The 19339-nt window shown below is 41.9% G+C and overlaps 1 protein-coding gene across 1 annotated transcript in view; it reads right to left on the minus strand.

Moving 5' to 3' along the window:
* Window positions 1-213: 213 nt before the first annotated feature.
* LOC137427608 (uncharacterized) overlaps window positions 214-19339 on the minus strand; it is a gene marked incomplete at its 5' end in the record, with an annotated part of 34261 nt that continues 15135 nt past the window's right edge. The window contains 10 exons of the mRNA XM_078777280.1: window positions 214-664; window positions 1206-1329; window positions 1684-1726; window positions 1836-1961; window positions 5088-5119; window positions 7452-7620; window positions 8019-8050; window positions 14913-15010; window positions 15200-15272; window positions 15505-15677. Coding sequence (XP_078633406.1) covers window positions 511-664; window positions 1206-1329; window positions 1684-1726; window positions 1836-1961; window positions 5088-5119; window positions 7452-7620; window positions 8019-8050; window positions 14913-15010; window positions 15200-15272; window positions 15505-15677 — 1024 coding nt within the window. The remainder of the gene's footprint in view (window positions 665-1205; window positions 1330-1683; window positions 1727-1835; window positions 1962-5087; window positions 5120-7451; window positions 7621-8018; window positions 8051-14912; window positions 15011-15199; window positions 15273-15504; window positions 15678-19339) is intronic.

Here is a 19339-nt window from a genome sequence, read left to right on the forward strand (position 1 = left end):
TTGGCAAAATGTTGAAAGGACTGAAGATTTATGCTAAGATCAATCTCATCTGTGACGTCAATTGTCAGTTTATTCCTTACATTACGTCTCAATATGCTTTATTGTGAGTGTGTCTCGGTTTATGTACAATTGCGAGTCATTTGTAGAACTTTTTGAATGTCCCCTTCTTGCACAAGAGTAACCCAACAAGGTGAAAATACAACAACCAAGGTGGGGATTTCACTCATAAATTTATTGAAAGCTTCACATGAGGCAATTCAAAAAAAATGCTTTTCCAATACAGCTGGTGGATGGCAGAAAACTATGGTGAAAAATGGAGAAAATGGAAAAAGAAGAAATTCAAGAAAAACAAGCAGAAGGAAGTAGGCAAAGTAATAATGAATAGCTTCTTTACTTCGGCAAACAACTGGCAACATGGCAAGGTCAAAGTTTTCAATACATACTTCGTCAGTACCTGGAGCCAGGATCTGACACCCTGCCCTTTATGCCAGAACGCTCGTCAAGAATGGCTCAGCAAGGAATGCAAGTGCAAGATTTGATGTAGATGTAAGACTTTGTCATCTCCGTGCCATTAGGGCATTTCAGCGTGGCCGAACGCTCTTCGACGTCACGTTCCTTGCAGCAGTTACACATGTGTGATATGCGGCCCATGGTTACGTCGTAGCTACAGACAAGAGGGAGCATACAATGGTTACATCATATTATGGCTTTTTAATTTTATATTGAGATTTCGGGCAAAATTAAGGTGTGGGTCAACCATTTATCCGTCGCCGTTAGTGAATGCGTATTTTGAGCAGGATTCAATTATTCGGCTTACTGGGTGATTGCATCATATTTAGGCATTGTTGTGCCCATGATGGAATGCCCATGCACATTATGGAGGGAATTTGGAACTACTCTTTGTGAAAGACACCGTGGGATCTTTAACATCCACCAAGTAACGCGAACAGATGGGTTATCCGGCTTAGCATGAGTTCATTTACTCATGGATACAACACCTGTTTGCAAAACACCACGGTGACAGTTCATGGTCTGGTTGAGGATTGAATCCAGACAAGACAGCTTAAGAACAAATGCAGTGAACAAGTAACTCAAAGGCCCTAGTTATTTTGAAAGGTTGATGCTGATGGTGGTGAAGATGATGAGGACGATGATGATCGTGATGACGAAGAGGAGGAGGAAAATAGTAATACAAAGGTACGTACCTGGAGTGAGAGCTACAGAATCCATTGCACTCTTGCAGTGTAACTGGCGAGCTCGTCGTGCACAGGTCATCTTGCAACACCTTCTGTATCTGCATCGGTTGGCATTTCTCAGAGATTGGCAGGCCTGTTTGTGATGTGAGGTGGTTAGTAGCATCACCACAATTAATTGTCCCTTTTTGGGGGTTTATATAACAAAATCATTTGTTGAAATCACCATTACTTTTGAGACTTTCTTGTATCTTCATCGTAAGGGTAACCTACATATTCCAAATGTAATATGTGAAAAGTTGATTTATTTCAGAGAAGGAAGTGGTCAAAAGTTCTGCCACATCGCATATGTAATATGTAAATGGACACAAGGTTATGCATTGAATTGCATTAGCAGCTGGATTTTCTGTGATGCAGATGGTCAGCTTGGGAAATTGCAGATTTGGGAAATTTCGGAATAACGATGTAAAATACTCGCTAAGGTACTCACATGAGATGGGGCAGCAGCCGCTTGAATCGTACATAATCGGGCCCTGGGACAACGGAAAGAAACTCATTCATTTTGGATCATTCAACATTGCAGGTTTTATTCCTGTAAATTGGAGTATAGGTCTTATTCATTCAAGATGTTAGCATACTTACTGTGCAGTTCAATGTATCCACAGGGCCACAAACGGTTGTGGATTCCGAGATTTTAACCACATTATCAAAAGGGTTACAGTAGTAGTGCGTGCAATTTGAAGAAGGGTCTGTCCATCTGTCCCCAGGCTGCCACACAAGGAAACAGTTCAAAATAGACAAACATAAATGACTTTGGTGTGGTATATCAATCTGATTTATGCCATTTCATTAACTCCATAAACAATTAAAATTGAGTTTGACCATTTCAGGGGATTCAGGAAATTCTGTCTTTTCAAAAAAAAGTTACTTATCCGAACAAAACCTGGAGACAATTTTCAGTACTCCAGATAATGACAGGTGCTTCTGGATTGTATAATATATTGTTTGCCACCTATTGTCATCCTTCAGGTTTCTTGAAGCATGTCTAAATTACCCGTTTGAATCGATCAAAAGGTGTCCGACCTCTTTTGTTAAGTGCAAGCAGAAGGAGTTAAAGCAAATTACTAACATGTTATCGTTTTAAAGTGGTGAAGCCACTTCATTATTTGGCTATGTCCTTCCTTCCATCCATCAAAAACGAAGAAACTTTCTAACCCACTGTGTGTGATTATTGAGGGTTCTAAAGTGTGATTCTTGAGGGTTCTAAAGTGTAATTATTGAGGGTTATAAAGTGTGATTATTGAGGGTTCTAAAGTGTAATTATTGAGGGTTCCAAAGTGTAATTATTGAGGGTTCTAAAATGTGATTCTTGAGGGTTCTAAAGTGTGATTCTTGAGGGTTCTAAAGTGTGATTCTTGAGGGTTCTAAAGTGTAATTATTGAGGGTTCTAAAGTGTGATTCTTGAGGGTTCTAAAGTGTGATTCTTGAGGGTTCTAAAGTGTAATTATTGAGGGTTCTAAAGTGTCATTATTGAGGGTTCTAAAATGTGATTCTTGAGGGTTCTAAAGTGTGATTCTTGAGGGTTCTAAAGTGTGATTCTTGAGGGTTCTAAAGTGTAATTATTGAGGGTTCTAAAGTGTCATTCTTGAGGGTTCTAAAGTGTAATTATTGAGGGTTCTAAAGTGTAATTATTGAGGGTACTAAAGTGTAATTATTGAGGGTTCTAAAGTGTGATTCTTGAGGGTTCTAAAGTGTAATTATTGAGGGTTCTAAAGTGTCATTCTTGAGGGTTCTAACGTGTAATTATTGAGGGTTCTAAAGTGTAATTATTGAGGGTACTAAAGTGTAATTATTGAGGGTTCTAAAGTGTGATTCTTGAGGGTTCTAAAGTGTAATTATTGAGGGTACTAAAGTGTAATTATTGAGGGTTCTAAAGTGTAATTATTGAGGGTACTAAAGTGTAATTATTGAGGGTTCTAAAATGTAATTATTGAGGGTTCTAAAGTGTCATTCTTGAGGGTTCTAAAGTGTAATTATTGAGGGTTCTAAAATGTAATTATTGAGGGTTCTAAAGTTTAATTATTGCAGGTTTTAAAGTGCAATTCGAAAGGGTTCTAAAGTGTAATTATTGACGGTTCTAAAGTGCAATTATTGAGGGTTCTAAAGTGTAATTCTGGCGGGTTCTAAAGTGTAATTCTTGCGGGTTCTAAAGTGTAATTCTTGAGGGTTCTAAAGAGTATTTCTAAAGGGTTCTAAAGTGTAATTATTGAGGGTTCTAAAGTGTAATTATTGACGGTTCTAAAGTGCAATTATTGAGGGTTCTAAAGTGTGATTCTTGAGGGTTCTAAAGTGTAATTCTTGCGGGTTCTAAAGTGTAATTCTGGCGGGTTCTAAAGTGTAATTCTTGCGGGTTCTAAAGTGTAATTCTTGCGGGTTCTAAAGTGTAATTATTGAGCGTTCTAAAGTGTAATTCTTGCGGGTTCTAAAGTGTAATTATTGAGGGCTCTAAAGTGTAATTCTTGAGGGTTCTAAAGTGTAATTCTTGCGGGTTCTAAAGTGTAATTCTTGAAGGTTCTAAAGAGTATTTCTAAAGGGTTCTAAAGTGTAATTCTTGAGGGTTCTAAAGTGTAATTCTTGCGGGTTCTAAAGTGTAATTCTTGAGGGTTCTAAAGAGTATTTCTAAAGGGTTCTAAAGTGTAATTATTGAGGGTTCTAAAGTGTAATTCTTGTGGGTTCTAAAGTGTAATTCTTGCGGGTTCTAAAGTGTAATTCTTGCGGGTTCTAAAGTGTAATTCTTGAGGGTTCTGAAGAGTATTTCTAAAGGGTTCTAAAGTGTAATTCTTGAGGGTTCTAAAGTGTAATTCGTGAGGGTTCTAAAGTGTAATTCTTCTGGGTTCTAAAGTGTAATTCTTGCGGGTTCTAAAGTGTAATTCTTGCGGGTTCTAAAGTGTAATTCTTGCGGGTTCTAAAGTGTAATTGTTGCGGGTTCTAAAGTGTAATTGTTGCGGGTTCTAAAGTGTATTTCTTGAGGGTTCTATAGAGTAATTCAAAAGGGTTCTAAAATGTAATTATTGAGGGTTCTAAAGTGTAATTCTTGCAGGTTCTAAAGTGTAATTCTTGAGGGTTCTAAAGAGTATTTCTAAAGGGTTCTAAAGTGTAATTATTGAGGGCTCTAAAGTGTAATTATTGAGGGTTCTAAAGTGTAATTCTTGCGGGTTCTAAAGTGTAATTCTTGAGGGTTCTAAAGGGTATTTCTAAAGGGTTCTAAAGTGTAATTTTTGAGGGTTCTAAAGTGTAATTCTTGAGGGTTCTAAAGTGTAATTCTTGCGGGTTCTAAAGTGTAATTCTTGAGGGTTCTAAAGAGTATTTCAAAAGGGTTCTAAAGTGTAATTATTGAGGGTTTTAAAGTGTAATTCTTGCGGGTTCTAAAGTGTAATTCTTGAGGGTTCTAAAGAGTATTTCTAAAGGGTTCTAAAGTGTAATTATTGAGGGTTCTAAAGTGTAATTCTTGAGGGTTCTAAAGAGTATTTCTAAAGGGTTCTAAAGTGTAATTATTGAGGGTTCTAAAGTGTAATTCTTGAGGGTTCTAAATAGTAATTCTAAAAGGTTCTAAAGTGTAATTATTGAGGGTTCTAAAGAGTAATTCCATAGGGGTTTTAAGGGGAATGATAATGGGCTCTAAAGGGTAATTCTAAAGGGTTGTAGAGAGTTTTTTTGGGGGGGGGGGGGGCATTTGAAGAGGTTCCAAAGGCTAATTCCAATGGGTTTCGTTCGTTTCTAGACTTTGCCTATTTCATATTAAAAATGCCAAACTCAACCGCTTCCTTCGGACATGGGTGCTATTTGTATATTCCATGGGGTTGTGCAAGCAGAAAATGTATGGGTTGTACATACCTGGTAAGTTACTCCTTCATGAATGCACGTAGCTGCAAACATCAGAGGGAAGGGGATATTCAAGACAAGATTACTGTGTTTGATTTTGTTTGGAGGTTTTTCTTATTTGCCGCAGCCTTTGGGTATCTGACAAACACAGTGTATCTTAATAGTGCTAATGCACGATTTTGTAGCTGTCAAGTATCTTGGTCTACACTTATATGCACAGCCCAGGAGGGGAGGGAGTGACGTATGATTTACATAAAGGTGGCTTTACCATTGACTAAAAGAGATGAAAAATGAATGAATGATCGTTTTAAGGCCATTTTCCCCACTAGAGCGGGGGTTAGCCTTGCGGGCCCCATGACAATCATGGTTCCCTGTTTGAGGCAATGTTTTTATGGCCGGATGCCCTTCCTGACGCCAACCCTTGGTCGCCTCTTACGATGCGCAGGGATACGGTGTACCTATTCTAAATCGGGGTACACACCGGGATCATTCATCCCAGCATGCTGGTACTCAATTTGCCGACCTCGGAAGGATGACAGGCTGAGTCAACCCCCCTGGCGTTAATTCAGCGATCGATCGCAGGACCCGAGGATCCCAAGCCGGCACCCTAATCGCTAAGCCAACACCAGGCTTACTAAAAGAGACTAAAAGAGATATTAAGGTCATATTCAAAGTCTGCCCATACTCTTCATAGCCCACTAAAAAAACAGTCACACACAGGTCACCATTCTGACACAGGGTGCTGTTGGTTTTATTGCAGGCATATGGCATTTATGTTAGGGTGACGGCTTCATATAAATTAATGCTTAGCATATGTGACACCTGGCTTCGTCATCCCATCTGAAGGATTGCTCACTCATCGATACAACTCACTGTCTGTGAAGCACCAGAAAAACAGCTTAAAATGGGTCAGGAATTTAACTGAGACGGGATGATTCAAAGGTGTATTTCTTGGGTAAACCGCATTTCAAAGTTGGCCTCCAAAGCCAGTCACTGACTGGGCATCCTACATTGTGCAAAATCCCTCCATGGCACACCTGAACTCTTATCCACCTGCAAGGCCTTCATCCACAGCTTGATGGAGTACTGCCCTCACCTCTGGGCTAGTGCTGTTGCCTCACACCTTGCATAGCTTGCCGCCGTCAAAACCAAGGCCTTCAAGATTATTGAACTCTCCTGCGATGAAGCTGAGTCTATGGGCCTATCTCTTTGTCATCGCAAATATTTCAGGGGTCTCTGTGTCTTCTGCCGCTTCCTTTCCTGAGAGTTTGCTTCTTATTTTTTTTGTATACATAGTCGAGGCTTGTGGAAGAGATAGTTCACTGAACGGATCAGGATGAACAGTGTACATTTTGTATCTCACGGATCTGGATCGGGACATATCCCAAAATCGAATTGGCTTGTTTTTGTCCGCTAACCAACTCAACCATTTAGTTTTGTCATAAGTCGTCCACAACTTTTTGAAATATCATGCTAGATATGCTTTTGGCCATATCACTCAATGGTGAAGAATCACTTTAAAATAAAATAAAATTCTCGTATCCGGATTCGGATCTTCACCAAAATGGAATAGGTTTGGCCTCGTCACACACCCAACCTGCAGACCAAGTTTCGTCCGAATGCGTCCACAACTTTTCGAGATATCCTATTCACAAACAGACAGACAAAGGACAGGGAAGAAAACATAACCTCCATCCACTTTCGGTGGCAGAGGTAAACAGGACACAAAACACGCATGCATAGGGTGGAAAAGATGGATACAGAAGGAAACTGCAAGGTGGGAAAACTGGAAAATTGGAAGGAGTATGGATTTGGGTGGAGTTAGCGAGGGTATCCATCTTGTCCATCCCATGTGTCTTCTCTTACCCATAATTCTTACTTGCATCCTTTGTTTGTCCGTCTCCATCTATTTTGTCCATCAGCCCTACTGTTAGCGCTTCACCCTTTCTTTCCGCAGTGTTCTAGCTCTTCCACCATCCATGACTTAGCATACAAAAAGGACTTAAAGGTGAGTTCACTACTTTTGAGCAATCCTGCCAGCCCCATTTGGGGTAGTGGTGTCTTTCAAAAAGCCGAACTTTGTTGTCTGGCCATAATTCCATCAACTTGGATGCGTTAGAACAAGTGAATATTCTTTGTTAATTTAAGCCTCTTTGGCGGTTTAAGTGTGGGACTTGGGACGGGGAAGGGGGAATCTTTTTGACAGATCTAATACGGGCTTATTAAATATTTGCCTGCTTTACCAGGGAGATCAATTTGGGTACAGCAACTTGATAATTATTGTCGAAGATCCTGCATTTCCCAAAATATAGTTCAACTTGTATTGGGGGAGTTATTTACAGTGTACAAAGCGTGTTTGAGCAAGGCAAGACATACGACATTTGTAGTCCGGGCAGCATTCTCCTTGCTGTGTTGGAGTGACCACGGGTGGTAGGTCGAATAGACAGTTCAACGATGGGATGGGGCATGGTGCAATTTCACACGTCGTCTTTTGCCCAAGGTTGCAGGTGCACATGGAACAACCCTCTGTCCATCTTTCACCAGCCTGGACACATCAGAAACCATCAATTTGTAAAGTTAAGTTCGGTCAAGCTTCAAGAAGACCAAGAACAGAGTCCAATTTGAAGAAGACAAATCAAGAATTAGAGTTAGAGTTTGGGTCAGCCGTTAAAGACTGTTATTACACAGATTGCATGTCAAGAGTTAAAGTCAATGTCAAGAGGTAGGGCGCATGTCAGGAGGTAGAGTGTGTGTCAGCTAGTATAGATCGTATGTGTCAGGAAGTAGACTGTGTGTCGGGAAGTCAAGATACATTGATAGTTTTGAAAAAAACGAGTCAAGATATATAGTGTGGTCAGGAGTGAGAGTCTGAGACAAAGAATAGCATCTCAGTCAATAATTCGATTCAATTTACAGAAAGTGAAGGTTACACATTAAACGTACCACTTTAGGCGTTCCATCACTGCTGTAGCACTCTGAGAAACACATCCAAAAACAAGCATTAGCATACCTGAACTGTCATAGAGACTCTTATTTATTGATTTCCATATGCACATCAGATGCTTTGTAATTAATTATATATTATGCAAGCAAAGCACTGGTGCGAGATTCAGTAGAAATATGTATGATCAATGTGAAATCCAAGCAATTCAAAAGCAAATCATCAAATAAACAAATTCTCAATTTTCCAACCCATCGGATGCAGCATTTCCTGGCATAGACAGTTTGACGGACAAACGTTGAGCGCATTTGAAACCGGGAGACATGATAAAATCAGATGACAAAATGCCGGCGTGTCTTGGAATATCTCATTACAAGAACTTTACGTATGCCCTTCGAAAGATGCAATAAATAAATGCCATGGTATTAGATGAGCGTTATGTTCATGTCTTTTAAGGAAGAGTTGATCTCTTATCTCATAAACGTCAACCACAAGGACCCCACCATTAAATAACACATATATCCCACTTTACTTGATGTGTAATGTGAAGATGTTAAACTTCTGTAACTTAGGTTTTTAAAATTAGTTGATAGCAATGTGACACACACACACACACACACACACACACACACACACACACACACACACACACACACACACACACACACACACACACACACACACACACACACACACACACACACACACACACACACACACACACACACACACACATATATATATATACATACATATACACAACAGGCATTTTAAGACCATTTTCCCTGCAAGAGCGGGGGTTAGCCTTGCGGTCCCCTTGACAATCTTCTCCGTTTTGCCCTATTTTCTGCATCTCCCCTTGTTAACCCCCTTGCCCGCATTTCTTCTTCGACCATCTTTAGCCAAGTCTTTCTCGGTCTTCCCCGTCCTCCACTTCCTTCTACATTCATTTCCATCACACTTCTCAACCAGTCACTTTCATCCTTGCTCAACACATGACCAAACCATCTCAACCTGTTCCTCTTCACAGCATCCATCACAGGCTCTATTGCCATCATCTTTGGCAATTCATCATTTGTCTTCCTCTCTCTCAACGATACTCCGCACATCCACCGAACCATTCGCATTTCCACCCTTTCCAGCCTTCGTTGCTGCTCTACGTTCATTACTCATGTCTCGCTCCCATAAATCATAACACTTCTCACACATGTAGCATACACCTTTCACTTCAGCTTCAACGACACTCCCCTCCTCGTCAGCACGCCACTCAGTTCCCGAAACTTCTTCCATGCACATCTCACTCCAGCAACCGTTGCCGAATCTGATCCACCTTCTCCATTCAGCATGTCTCCTAGGTAACAAAATGTTTTAACACCTTCCATCTTCATGCCGTCTCCAAGATCCAACTCAATATTTCCTCCATCTGCAGCTCCCTCTGTGCACACCTTACACTTGAATGTAGCTGCCACACTGGTTAATGACCCTCTCAAACCACTCCATTTTTGATGAACCCACTCAGCGCACATTGTACATTGAATGGAGTTCACTCCAACACCCTTCCTGCACACAGCACAGGGCCACTTCCCAGTTCTTTCCACCTCACCACATGCTTTACAACTTGCCATCACCTTTGTTTTTCCGATATTCACCTTCAGACCTTTTGTCTCCATACATTCCTTCCACTTGTTCATCTTCTCCTTCAATCCATCCATACTTTCTGCAATCAACACCAGATCATCTGCATACAACAACTCCCATGGTAAACCCTCATTTACGTTCCGAGCCAGCACCTCCATCACAGCTACAAATAGTAGTGGACTTAGTACCGACCCCTGATGCACTCCCACCTTCACCTCAAACTCACCACTGTTCCCGTCCTTCATCCTTACAGCTGCGCACGCTCTTTTGTACATTGCCATCACTACTCTGATCAACCATTCCTCCACTCCTAACTTCCTCAATGCCCATGTCACTACTTCACGTGGAACCCAATCGAATGCTTTCTCCAGATCAACAAACCCAAGAAACAACTTCTTCCTCTTCTCCATGTACTTCTCCTGCAACTGCCTCACAATAAAAAGCACGTCTGTCATTCCTCTTCCTGGCATAAATCCAAACTGCATTTCGTCAATCTTCACTTTCTTCCTTATCCTCCTCTTCAACACCCTTTCCAATACCTTCATTCGATGCCCCAATAACTTTATCGTTCGATATGAGCCACAGTCCAGAGGGTCACCTTTCCCCTTGTATAGAGGGACGAGGGTACTCAGTTCCCAATCCACTGGAATGCGGCCTTCTTTCACCACCAGATTGCAGATCTCTGTCATTCTCTTCACACCCCAATATCCCGCTGCCTTCAACATATCTCCCACAACTCCCGTCGGCCCTGCCGCTTTTATACTCTTCATTGCTTTTATCACTTCCTCCTCGGTTATCTTCTCTGCCGGTCCTAAAACTGGGTTACTCTCGATGTTGCCATCCCATTCATTCTCTGCATTCAACAGTATTTCCATATATCTCTTCCATCTTCCTTTAATTCCATCTGGGTCCACAACGATTTGTCCCACTTCATCCTTCAAGCAACTCACCCCCATCACATCACACCTCTCGTTCGCTATCTGCTTTGCAATCCTGAATACCGCTCTCTGACCCTCTTCCAAATCCAAGCATTCTCCGAACATTTTCCTACATGCCTCCTGCACCTATGCTACCTCTTTCTTTGCAGCCTTCTTGGCTGCCTTATAACTTTCATGCTCTGCCTTTTCTGCCCCCATACCCTTTGCCTTCTGCCACTCCTTGAACTTCTTCCTCTTCTCTTCAATCTTCTTTCCAACTTCATCATCCCACCAACATGTTTCCGAGTGCCTCGGTGGTCCTTTTGTCCATCCACATACCTCAACAACGGCTCCCAACAGACTATCTTTCATTGACATCCAACCACTTTCAAGCTCAACCACATCATCCTCTGCCATACTCAGCCTCTCTTTTAATGCCTCCCTCACTGTCACCTCTTTCAACCTCCACACCTTCATTCTCGGTTGGTACTTCACCCGCCGAGCTCTCCTCGCACCTTTCACCCTTATGTCGCAGACAACCAAGTGGTGCTGTGAAACAGCCTCCTCCCCCCGGGATCACCTTTGTGTCCCGGAGGTGCCCCCTATCTCGCCTACGCAGCAGCAGGTAGTCAACGGTTGTCGTCGACCCACCTGACGTGTATGTAACAAGCTTATTATCCTCTTTCTGGAACTGAGTATTACAAATCAACAAATCAGCTCCATCAGGAAACTCCAAAATCCTTTCACCTTCTCCATTTCTCACACCATATCCGTAACCCCCATGAACTCCCTCAAAACCATCCATACTCCTTCCTACATGTCCATATAGGTCTCTTCCTACCACAACAACTTCCTCATCTTTCACGTTTTCCATCAGGTTCTCTATTGCACACCAGAACTTGTCCTTCTCTTCATCGCTCCGACCAACCTGCGGAGCATATCCTGAGATGAAGTTCACCAAGAGCTTTCCAATCATAATTTTCACCATCATCAACCTTTCACTCACTCTAGTCACACTCACCACACTGTCTACAAACTCCTCAGAAAACAGGACACCAACACCATTCACACCTTCTGGGCACCCTTGCCACACAAACTTGTATTTCTGTCCCTGCCTACCCTTCACCATTCTCACACCACTTCCCTTCCATCTCGTCTCCTGCACACAACATATGTCCACTCTTCTTCTGACCAACACTTCCACCACTTCTCCTGATCTCCCTGTCATTCTCCCTGCATTCCATGTCCCAAACCTCAGAAACCGATCTCCACGTCGGGCATCAGACGTTTCGTCGTCATAAATGGAGTGATTTCCACCCTTGCTTCGATCGGGTTCCCCACCTTGAGTTTTGACGAGAGGGAGTGGGGTCCCCCACGGGGTACTTCGGGCTGTACCCTGCCCATATGTAGTTGTAATTGTCATGGTTCTATTTTTGAGGCAATGTTTTTTTATGGCAGGATGCCCTTCCTGCCGTCAACCCCTTTAGTCGCCTCTTACGACACGCAGGGATACAGTGTACCTATTCTAAACCGAGGTACACACCGGTTATATATATATATATATATAGTATATACAGTCACGTGAAAAAGTAAGTACACCCCGTGTGAAGGTTTGGCTTTTTCAACATATTTCACCATACAGCTATTTGATCTTCATTTCAACAATATTGATAGATAAAGGTGATATAATATAACAAATATCATGAAACATTTACATTTTGTAGTCCATTGTATAATTTAAATGAACATAAATGCAAATTTCGCATGTGGAAAAAGTAAGTACACCCTTGGCTCTTATTGGTGGTATTGCCCCTTTGGCAGAAACAACCTCAAGTCGGCGTTTCTTATAACTGTCTACCAGTCTCTGACATCGACTGGGAGAAATTTTTGCCCACTCCTCCATGCAGAATTCTTTCAGCTGTGCGATGTTTGAAGGGTTTCTTGCATGCACAGCTCGTTTCAAATCCCCCCACAACATCTCGATGGGATTTAGATCCGGGCTTGACTTGGCCATTCCAGAACCCTCCATTTCTTTCTTTTCAGCCATTCCTTGGTGGATTTACTGGTATGTTTAGGGTCATTGTCATGCTGCAAGGTCCACCTTCGGTGAGCTTCAACTTTCAGACAGATGGCCTCACATTATCCTCAAGCACATATGAGTGGATTCTATGATGGTGAGCTGTCCAGGCCATGATGCAGCAAAACTGCCCCAAACCATAATATTTCCACCACCTTGTTTTACAGTTGGTATCAGGTTCTTGTGGTCAAATGCTGTCTTTGGTTTTCGCCAAACATGTCTTCTGGTACTGTGGCCAAATAGCTCTACCTTTGACCCATCTGTTCAGAGCACATTGTTCCAGAAGTGCTGGTCTTTGCCTAGGTGTTCATTGGCAAACTTTAGTCTTGCCCTGATGTTCTTTCTGGACAGCAAAGGTTTCCTCCTGGCACACCTCCCATGTAGATCAAATTTGTGCAGCCTCTTTCGAATGGTAGACTCGTGCACTTTGACATCAACAGTAGCAAGAGCTACCTGTAGGTCCTGTGATGACATTCTGGGGTTCTTATAGACTTCTTTCAGCATATTGTGGTCTGCTCTCGGGCTGACCTTGCTGGGGCGGCCTGGCCTGAACAAGTTGACAGTTGTTTGGAATCTTCTCCACTTGTCGATGATCTTCCGGACAGTCGAATGATTGATTTCAAATTGTTTGGAGATCTTTTTAAATCCCTTCCCAGACTCGTAGGCATCTATAACCTTATTTCTGAAGGCCTCAGAGAGCTCTTTTGATCTAGGCATGGTGACGCCACACACTTCAACAACAAAGAGCAAACCAAACTAAATGTCTGAGGTTTAAATAAGACAGGTTCCTCCAAGATCCTCTCAAATGATGTTTTAATCATTTGCACCTGAGCTGGTGCACCTGATTCTAATTTTAGGTATTTGAAGTAGTGATAAATGTAGGGGTGTACTTACTTTTTCCACATGCGAGATTTGCATTTATGTTCATTTAAATTATACAATGGAGTAGAAAATGTAAATGTTTCATGATATTTGTTATATTATATCACCTTCATCTATCAATATTGTTGAAATGAAGATCAAATAGCTGTATGTTGAAATATGTTGAAAAAGTCAAAACTTCACATTGGGTGTACTTACATTTTCACGTGACTGTATATACTGTATATACTGTATATGTATGTATGTTTGTATATATATATATATATATATATGCTGGACCCATATCGGAACTGGTATTTGGCGTAGGCAGATATCGGCAATTATTCGGTCATCTGAACATCGGAGTGCCGATTACTGATTTCAGTTGCACTGTATAAAACCCAAAAACAAGGTTGAATTATTGACGCTTCAAGGAGATGTGCACAAACATTATTCTTTATAAACATCTCGCAATTGTCGTGTGACAGGTAAAACTAAATTTAGCCAATTAATTTTCGTTTTGATTTCATTTTTAAGATCGAGACTCATAAAAGAGCAGGGTGAGTAAGGGTGAGTTAGGGGGAAAGGAAATGAACTGACAGTGGGGCAACAATTAAACAGACTAGCGTGACTGGGCGCGCGGAGCGCACCTCACCACACGTCGTTTCAGAGAGGTAGGCATCTTTGACCATTTTGTGTCTTTTGGATCTTCAGGGTCTTTTGGATCCTCTGGGCCTTTAAGGGTGTTTTGGGTCTTCGGGGTGTTTTGGGTCTTCGGGGTGTTTTGGGTCTTCGGGGTGTTTTGGGTCTTCGGGGTGTTTTGGGTCTTTGGGGTGTTTTGGGTCTTCGGGGTGTTTTGGGTCTTCGGGGTGTTTTGGGTCTTCGGGGTGTTTTGGGTCTTCGGGGTGTTTTGGATCTTCGGGGTGTTTTGGGTGTTCGGGGTGTTTTGGGTGTTCGGGGTATTCAGGGTCTTTGGGTATTCAGGGTCTTTGGGTATTCAGGGTCTTATTGAGCCTCAGGGCCTTGAAGGGTATTTTGGGTCTTTGGGGGTCTTCATGGTATTTTGGGACTTCAGGGGTCTTGGTGGTCTGAAGGGTCTTGGGGGAATTAAAGGGTCATCAAAGGTCTGAGGGGTCTCAGCAGTCTTAACGCAATTAAGAACGTGGTAATTATATTTGAAGAAGAATAAGACGTTTTCGTCATATACATACATACATACATACATACATACATACATACATACATAGCGAACTATATACGTTTGCTCTATTATAATAAGAAGATGAAGCAGGGAATGAATGAACAATAAAATAGGAAAGAGACAGGAGGGCAGGAAACACAGCAAACTATAAGTAAGAGGGCTGATTGGGAAAGATGGTTTTGCCTCTTTAATTGGGTCTTACCGGGACATTCATCAACACAGATGTCAGAAGTGATATTCAACTGCTTCTTGTCCCCAGCGCAGAAGCAGCCTTCTGGGACAACTTCGTTTGTGGGCACACTGCAGAAATATACACAAGGAACCAAATTGAGATGCAAGTGTACAGAAAGTCTTCATTAATTGTTATTGTCACTACAAACTGAATCAACCTGACGATCATCATCATTATTATTATTAGTTGTTGTTTTTGATGTTACCACCATCACACTCAATTTGCCTATACACTTGCTCTTAAGAAGCAGTACTTACGAAGAAGTACCACAGATGTTCACAGGCATGGCGCGACATGGACGGTGTACCATATCGGGCGGACACTCGTATGCTGTGAAGACATGCCGCACAAACACAATGTATACATGCCATAATTCGCACACCAACAACAGGATCTCAATGGGTGTTAGGTCCACAAAAGGGTACTGAGAGTGATGTATCGCAGGCACACAATTCGGAGCAAGTACTGTTAATGCCGTGTGTCAATGAAAATAATCAGTCATATACAGCCGGGTGGGCGCATTCTTTAGGACATAAGCAGAGGACATTTTCTAGGTGTATACCGCAGAATTCTGCCAAAGGAAGCCAGTCCACACAGATGCCCTCTGCACCGCAGGCAAAGGCAGCAGTCTTCAGCAGTTCACAAAGATGCTCCGTTTCATCCACACAAGGGTTCATCTGGCACCCTTCAAGGTAGAAGTCGACATTGATCTTCCCCATGCATTCAGTGAAAACTCTGTGATATTAGGTTGGGTCAAGGAAGAAACAAAAAAAGAAGGCAAATGAGTTTCATATTCTTCATAAAAATTATGGCAATAATTTACCATTAAAACATGCATGACGAAAGTAAAATATATGTGCAAGTAAAACATTTGGGGAAATGGAGAATCGTTTCAAAAAACATTTACCTTCAACACATATATACTGTATATATATATATATATATATATATATATATATATATATGTTGTTTTTTTTGTCGTTTTTTTCATACAAGGTCAGGAGTCATGCCAGGAGCATTCTGAATGTTCCTGGAATAAAATACTCATGACAGTGCGAGACACAAGAGACAACTTTTTCTTTTTTGTATTCTTTCAGAGTAAATTAATAATTAGTAAGGAAAACCTTCCTTACTAACCATGTATACTTACTCCCATTGTAATTTTTGCATGCGTTTCCAAATTATGAGCTAGGGTTCAAATGGAAACAGTAAACAGGCCAACCTATCTGGTTATACACAGCCGCAAGCACGGTCAATCATTTTGCATTTATCCCGAACACAAGTTTAAGGACATCTGTGATACAGACTTCATTCAGCAGATTTATCCCTTGTTGTTTGTCCTTTCTCTTTCATTCGTCGGGCTGTTGGATAGTGATTAGCTAACAGGCTTTGAATGGGTTTTTGTGCACTGCAGGACTTTTCTCATTTCTACAAAGCAGAAATGATTCGCTGCCATGTTACTTGCGATTTGAATTCCTAAAACAGCGAATGTCGAAATTTTGTGCACAGAGAGGCTTTCATCCAGAACTTTGTAAGCCACCTGGACCAAATAGTCCATGAGGCAAGGAGGTGATTGGTATCATCTCAGATGTCAATTGTTTGGAATATTTTTCAAGTTGCTGTGTGTCTTTGACATTGGTTAAGCCTGGTTAACCGTGTCAGTTTGATAGCTTAAGGGCAAATACCCACATTCTAATATTTTCGGCAATGAAGAATATATGAAAAATACAACATTTCAGTTGCTTCTCTTGATGGCTCCTTAAAATCTCGAAATACACCAAAACACACTTCAATCGACTAATAATAAATCCTTGATGGTGGTTCAACCAAAGAGTATCCAATAATGTTGTTATATTGCATGGAAATCCCATATTTATTCGTGAATGTGCCCTAAATTCTTATTAATATCGGTTTCCAGCCCTCATTTTCATTCATATGTCAACAATTGATAGTCCATTGCTACTCTAAAAATTTAATCAATTGTTGCCGTGAAATGACTGATTTGAACCAAAATCATTCTTGGGACAGGAATATATATCTAATTTATTTAACACATGGTGGTGGGATGATGAAGTTGGAAAGAAGATTGACGAGAAGAGGAAGAAGTTCAAGGAGTGGCAGAGGGCGAAGGGTACAGGAGCAGAAAAGGCAGAGCATGAAAGTTATAAGGCAGCCAAGAAAGCTGCAATGAAAGAGGTAGCAAAGGCGCAGGAGGCATGTAGGAAAATGTTCGGAGAATGCTTGGATTTGGAAGAGAGTCAGAGAGCGGTATTCAGGATTGCAAAGCAGATAGCGAAAGAGAGGTGTGATGTGATGGGGGTGAGTTGCTTGAAGGATGAAGTGGGACAAATCGTTGTGGACCCAGATGGAATTAAAGGAAGATGGAAAAGATATATGGAAATACTGTTGAATGCAGAGAATGAATGTAATGGCAACATAGAGAGTAACCCAGTTTTAGGACCGGCAGAGAAGATAACCGAGAAGGAAGTTGAAGAAGCGATAAAAGCAATGAATGAATGCGGGAGGGTCGACAGGAGTTGTGGGAGATATGTTGAAGGCAGTGGGAAATTGGGGTGTGAAGAGAATGACAGAGATCTGTAATCTGGTGGTGAAAGAAGGCCGCATTCCAGTGGATTGGGAACTGAGTACCCTCGTCCCTCTATACAAGGGGAAAGGTGACCCTCTGGACTGTGGCTCGTATCGAGCGATAAAGTTATTGGAGCATGGAATCAAGGTATTGGAAAGGGTGTTGGAGAGGAGGATAAGGAAAAAAGTGAAGATTGACGAAATGCAGTTTGGATTTATGCCAAGAAGAGGAACGACAGACACGCTTTTTATTGTGAGGCAGTTGCAGGAGAAGTACATGGAGAAGAGGAAGAAGTTGTTTCTTGGGTTTGTTGATCTGGAGAAAGCATTCGATAGGGTTCCACGTGAAGTAGTGACATGGGCATTGAGGAAGTTAGGAGTGGAGGAATGGTTGATCAGAGTAGTGCTGGCAATGTACAAAAGAGTGCACGCAGCTGTAAGGATGAAGGACGGGAACAGTGGTGAGTTTGAGGTGAAGGTGGGAGTGCATCAGGGGTCGGTACTAAGTCCACTACTATTTGTAGCTGTGATGGAGGTGCTGGCTCAGAACGTAAAGGAGGGTTTACCGTGGGAGTAGTTGTATGCAGATGATCTGGTGTTGATTGCAGAAAGTATGGATGGACTGAAGGAGAAGATGAACAAGTGGAAGGAATGTATGGAGACAAAAGGTCTGAAGGTGAATATCGGAAAAACGAAGGTGATGGCAAGTGATAAAGTATGTGGTGAGGTGAAAGAACTGAGAAGTGGCGGTGTGCTGTGTGCAGGAAGGGTGTCGGAGTGAACTCCATTCAATGTACAATGTGCGATGAGTGGGTTCATCAAAAATGTAGTGGTTTGAGAGGGTCATTAACCAGTGTGGCAGCTACATTCAAATGTAAGGTGTGCACAGAGGGAGCTGCAGATGGAGGAAATGTTGAGTTGGATCTTGGAGACGGCATGAAGCTGGAAGGTGTGAAAACATTTTGTTACCTCGGAGACATGCTGAATGGAGAAGGTGCATCAGACTCAGCAACGGTTGCTCGAGTGAGATGTGCATGGAAGAAGTTTCGGGAACTGAGTGGTGTGCTGACGAGGAGGGGAGTGTCGTTGAAGCTGAAGGGAAAGGTGTATGCTGCATGTAGAAGTTTTATGATTTATAGGAGCGAGACATCGGTAATGAACGTAGAGCAGCAACGAAGGCTGGAAAGGGTGGAAATGCGAATGGTTCGGTGGATGATGAATTGTATCGTTGAGAGACAGTATCGTTGAGATGTATCAGAGTATCGTTGTATCGTTATCAGAGTATATCAGAGTATCAGAGTATCGTTGAGAGAGAGGAAGACAAATGATGAATTGCGAAAGATGATGGGAATAGAGCCTGTGATTGATGCATTTTTCCCTGCAGAGCAGGGGTTGGCCTTTTCTGGGCACCGTGGTCCCCTTTTTGAAGCAATGTTTTACAGCCGGATGCCCTTCCTGCCACCAACCCTGTTAGTTGCCTCTTGCGACACAGGGAATTACCAGTGAACTGGTACTCAATTTGCCGACCTCAGAAGGATGACAGGCTGAGTCAACCCCCCTGGCGTTAATTCAGCGATTGACCTGGATTCGAACCCAGGATCCTCGGATCCCAAGCCGCACCCTAACCGCTAACCACAAATGTAACAATATTGAATACAGTATAAGTGTCTCCATCTTGTTGTTCACAAAAGTACATTGGTTGTATTTTCCCTCGTTTTTATAGTCATACAATTTCAAAAACAATTGCTTTGATAAAAAAAAGAAAAAAAAAAAGAAAAACATTTGATATACCTTATCAAAACCTAAATCTA

This window comes from Myxine glutinosa, chromosome 5, assembly GCF_964187855.1.
Source record: "Myxine glutinosa chromosome 5, kmMyxGlut1.1, whole genome shotgun sequence".
NCBI lineage: Eukaryota > Metazoa > Chordata > Myxini > Myxiniformes > Myxinidae > Myxine > Myxine glutinosa.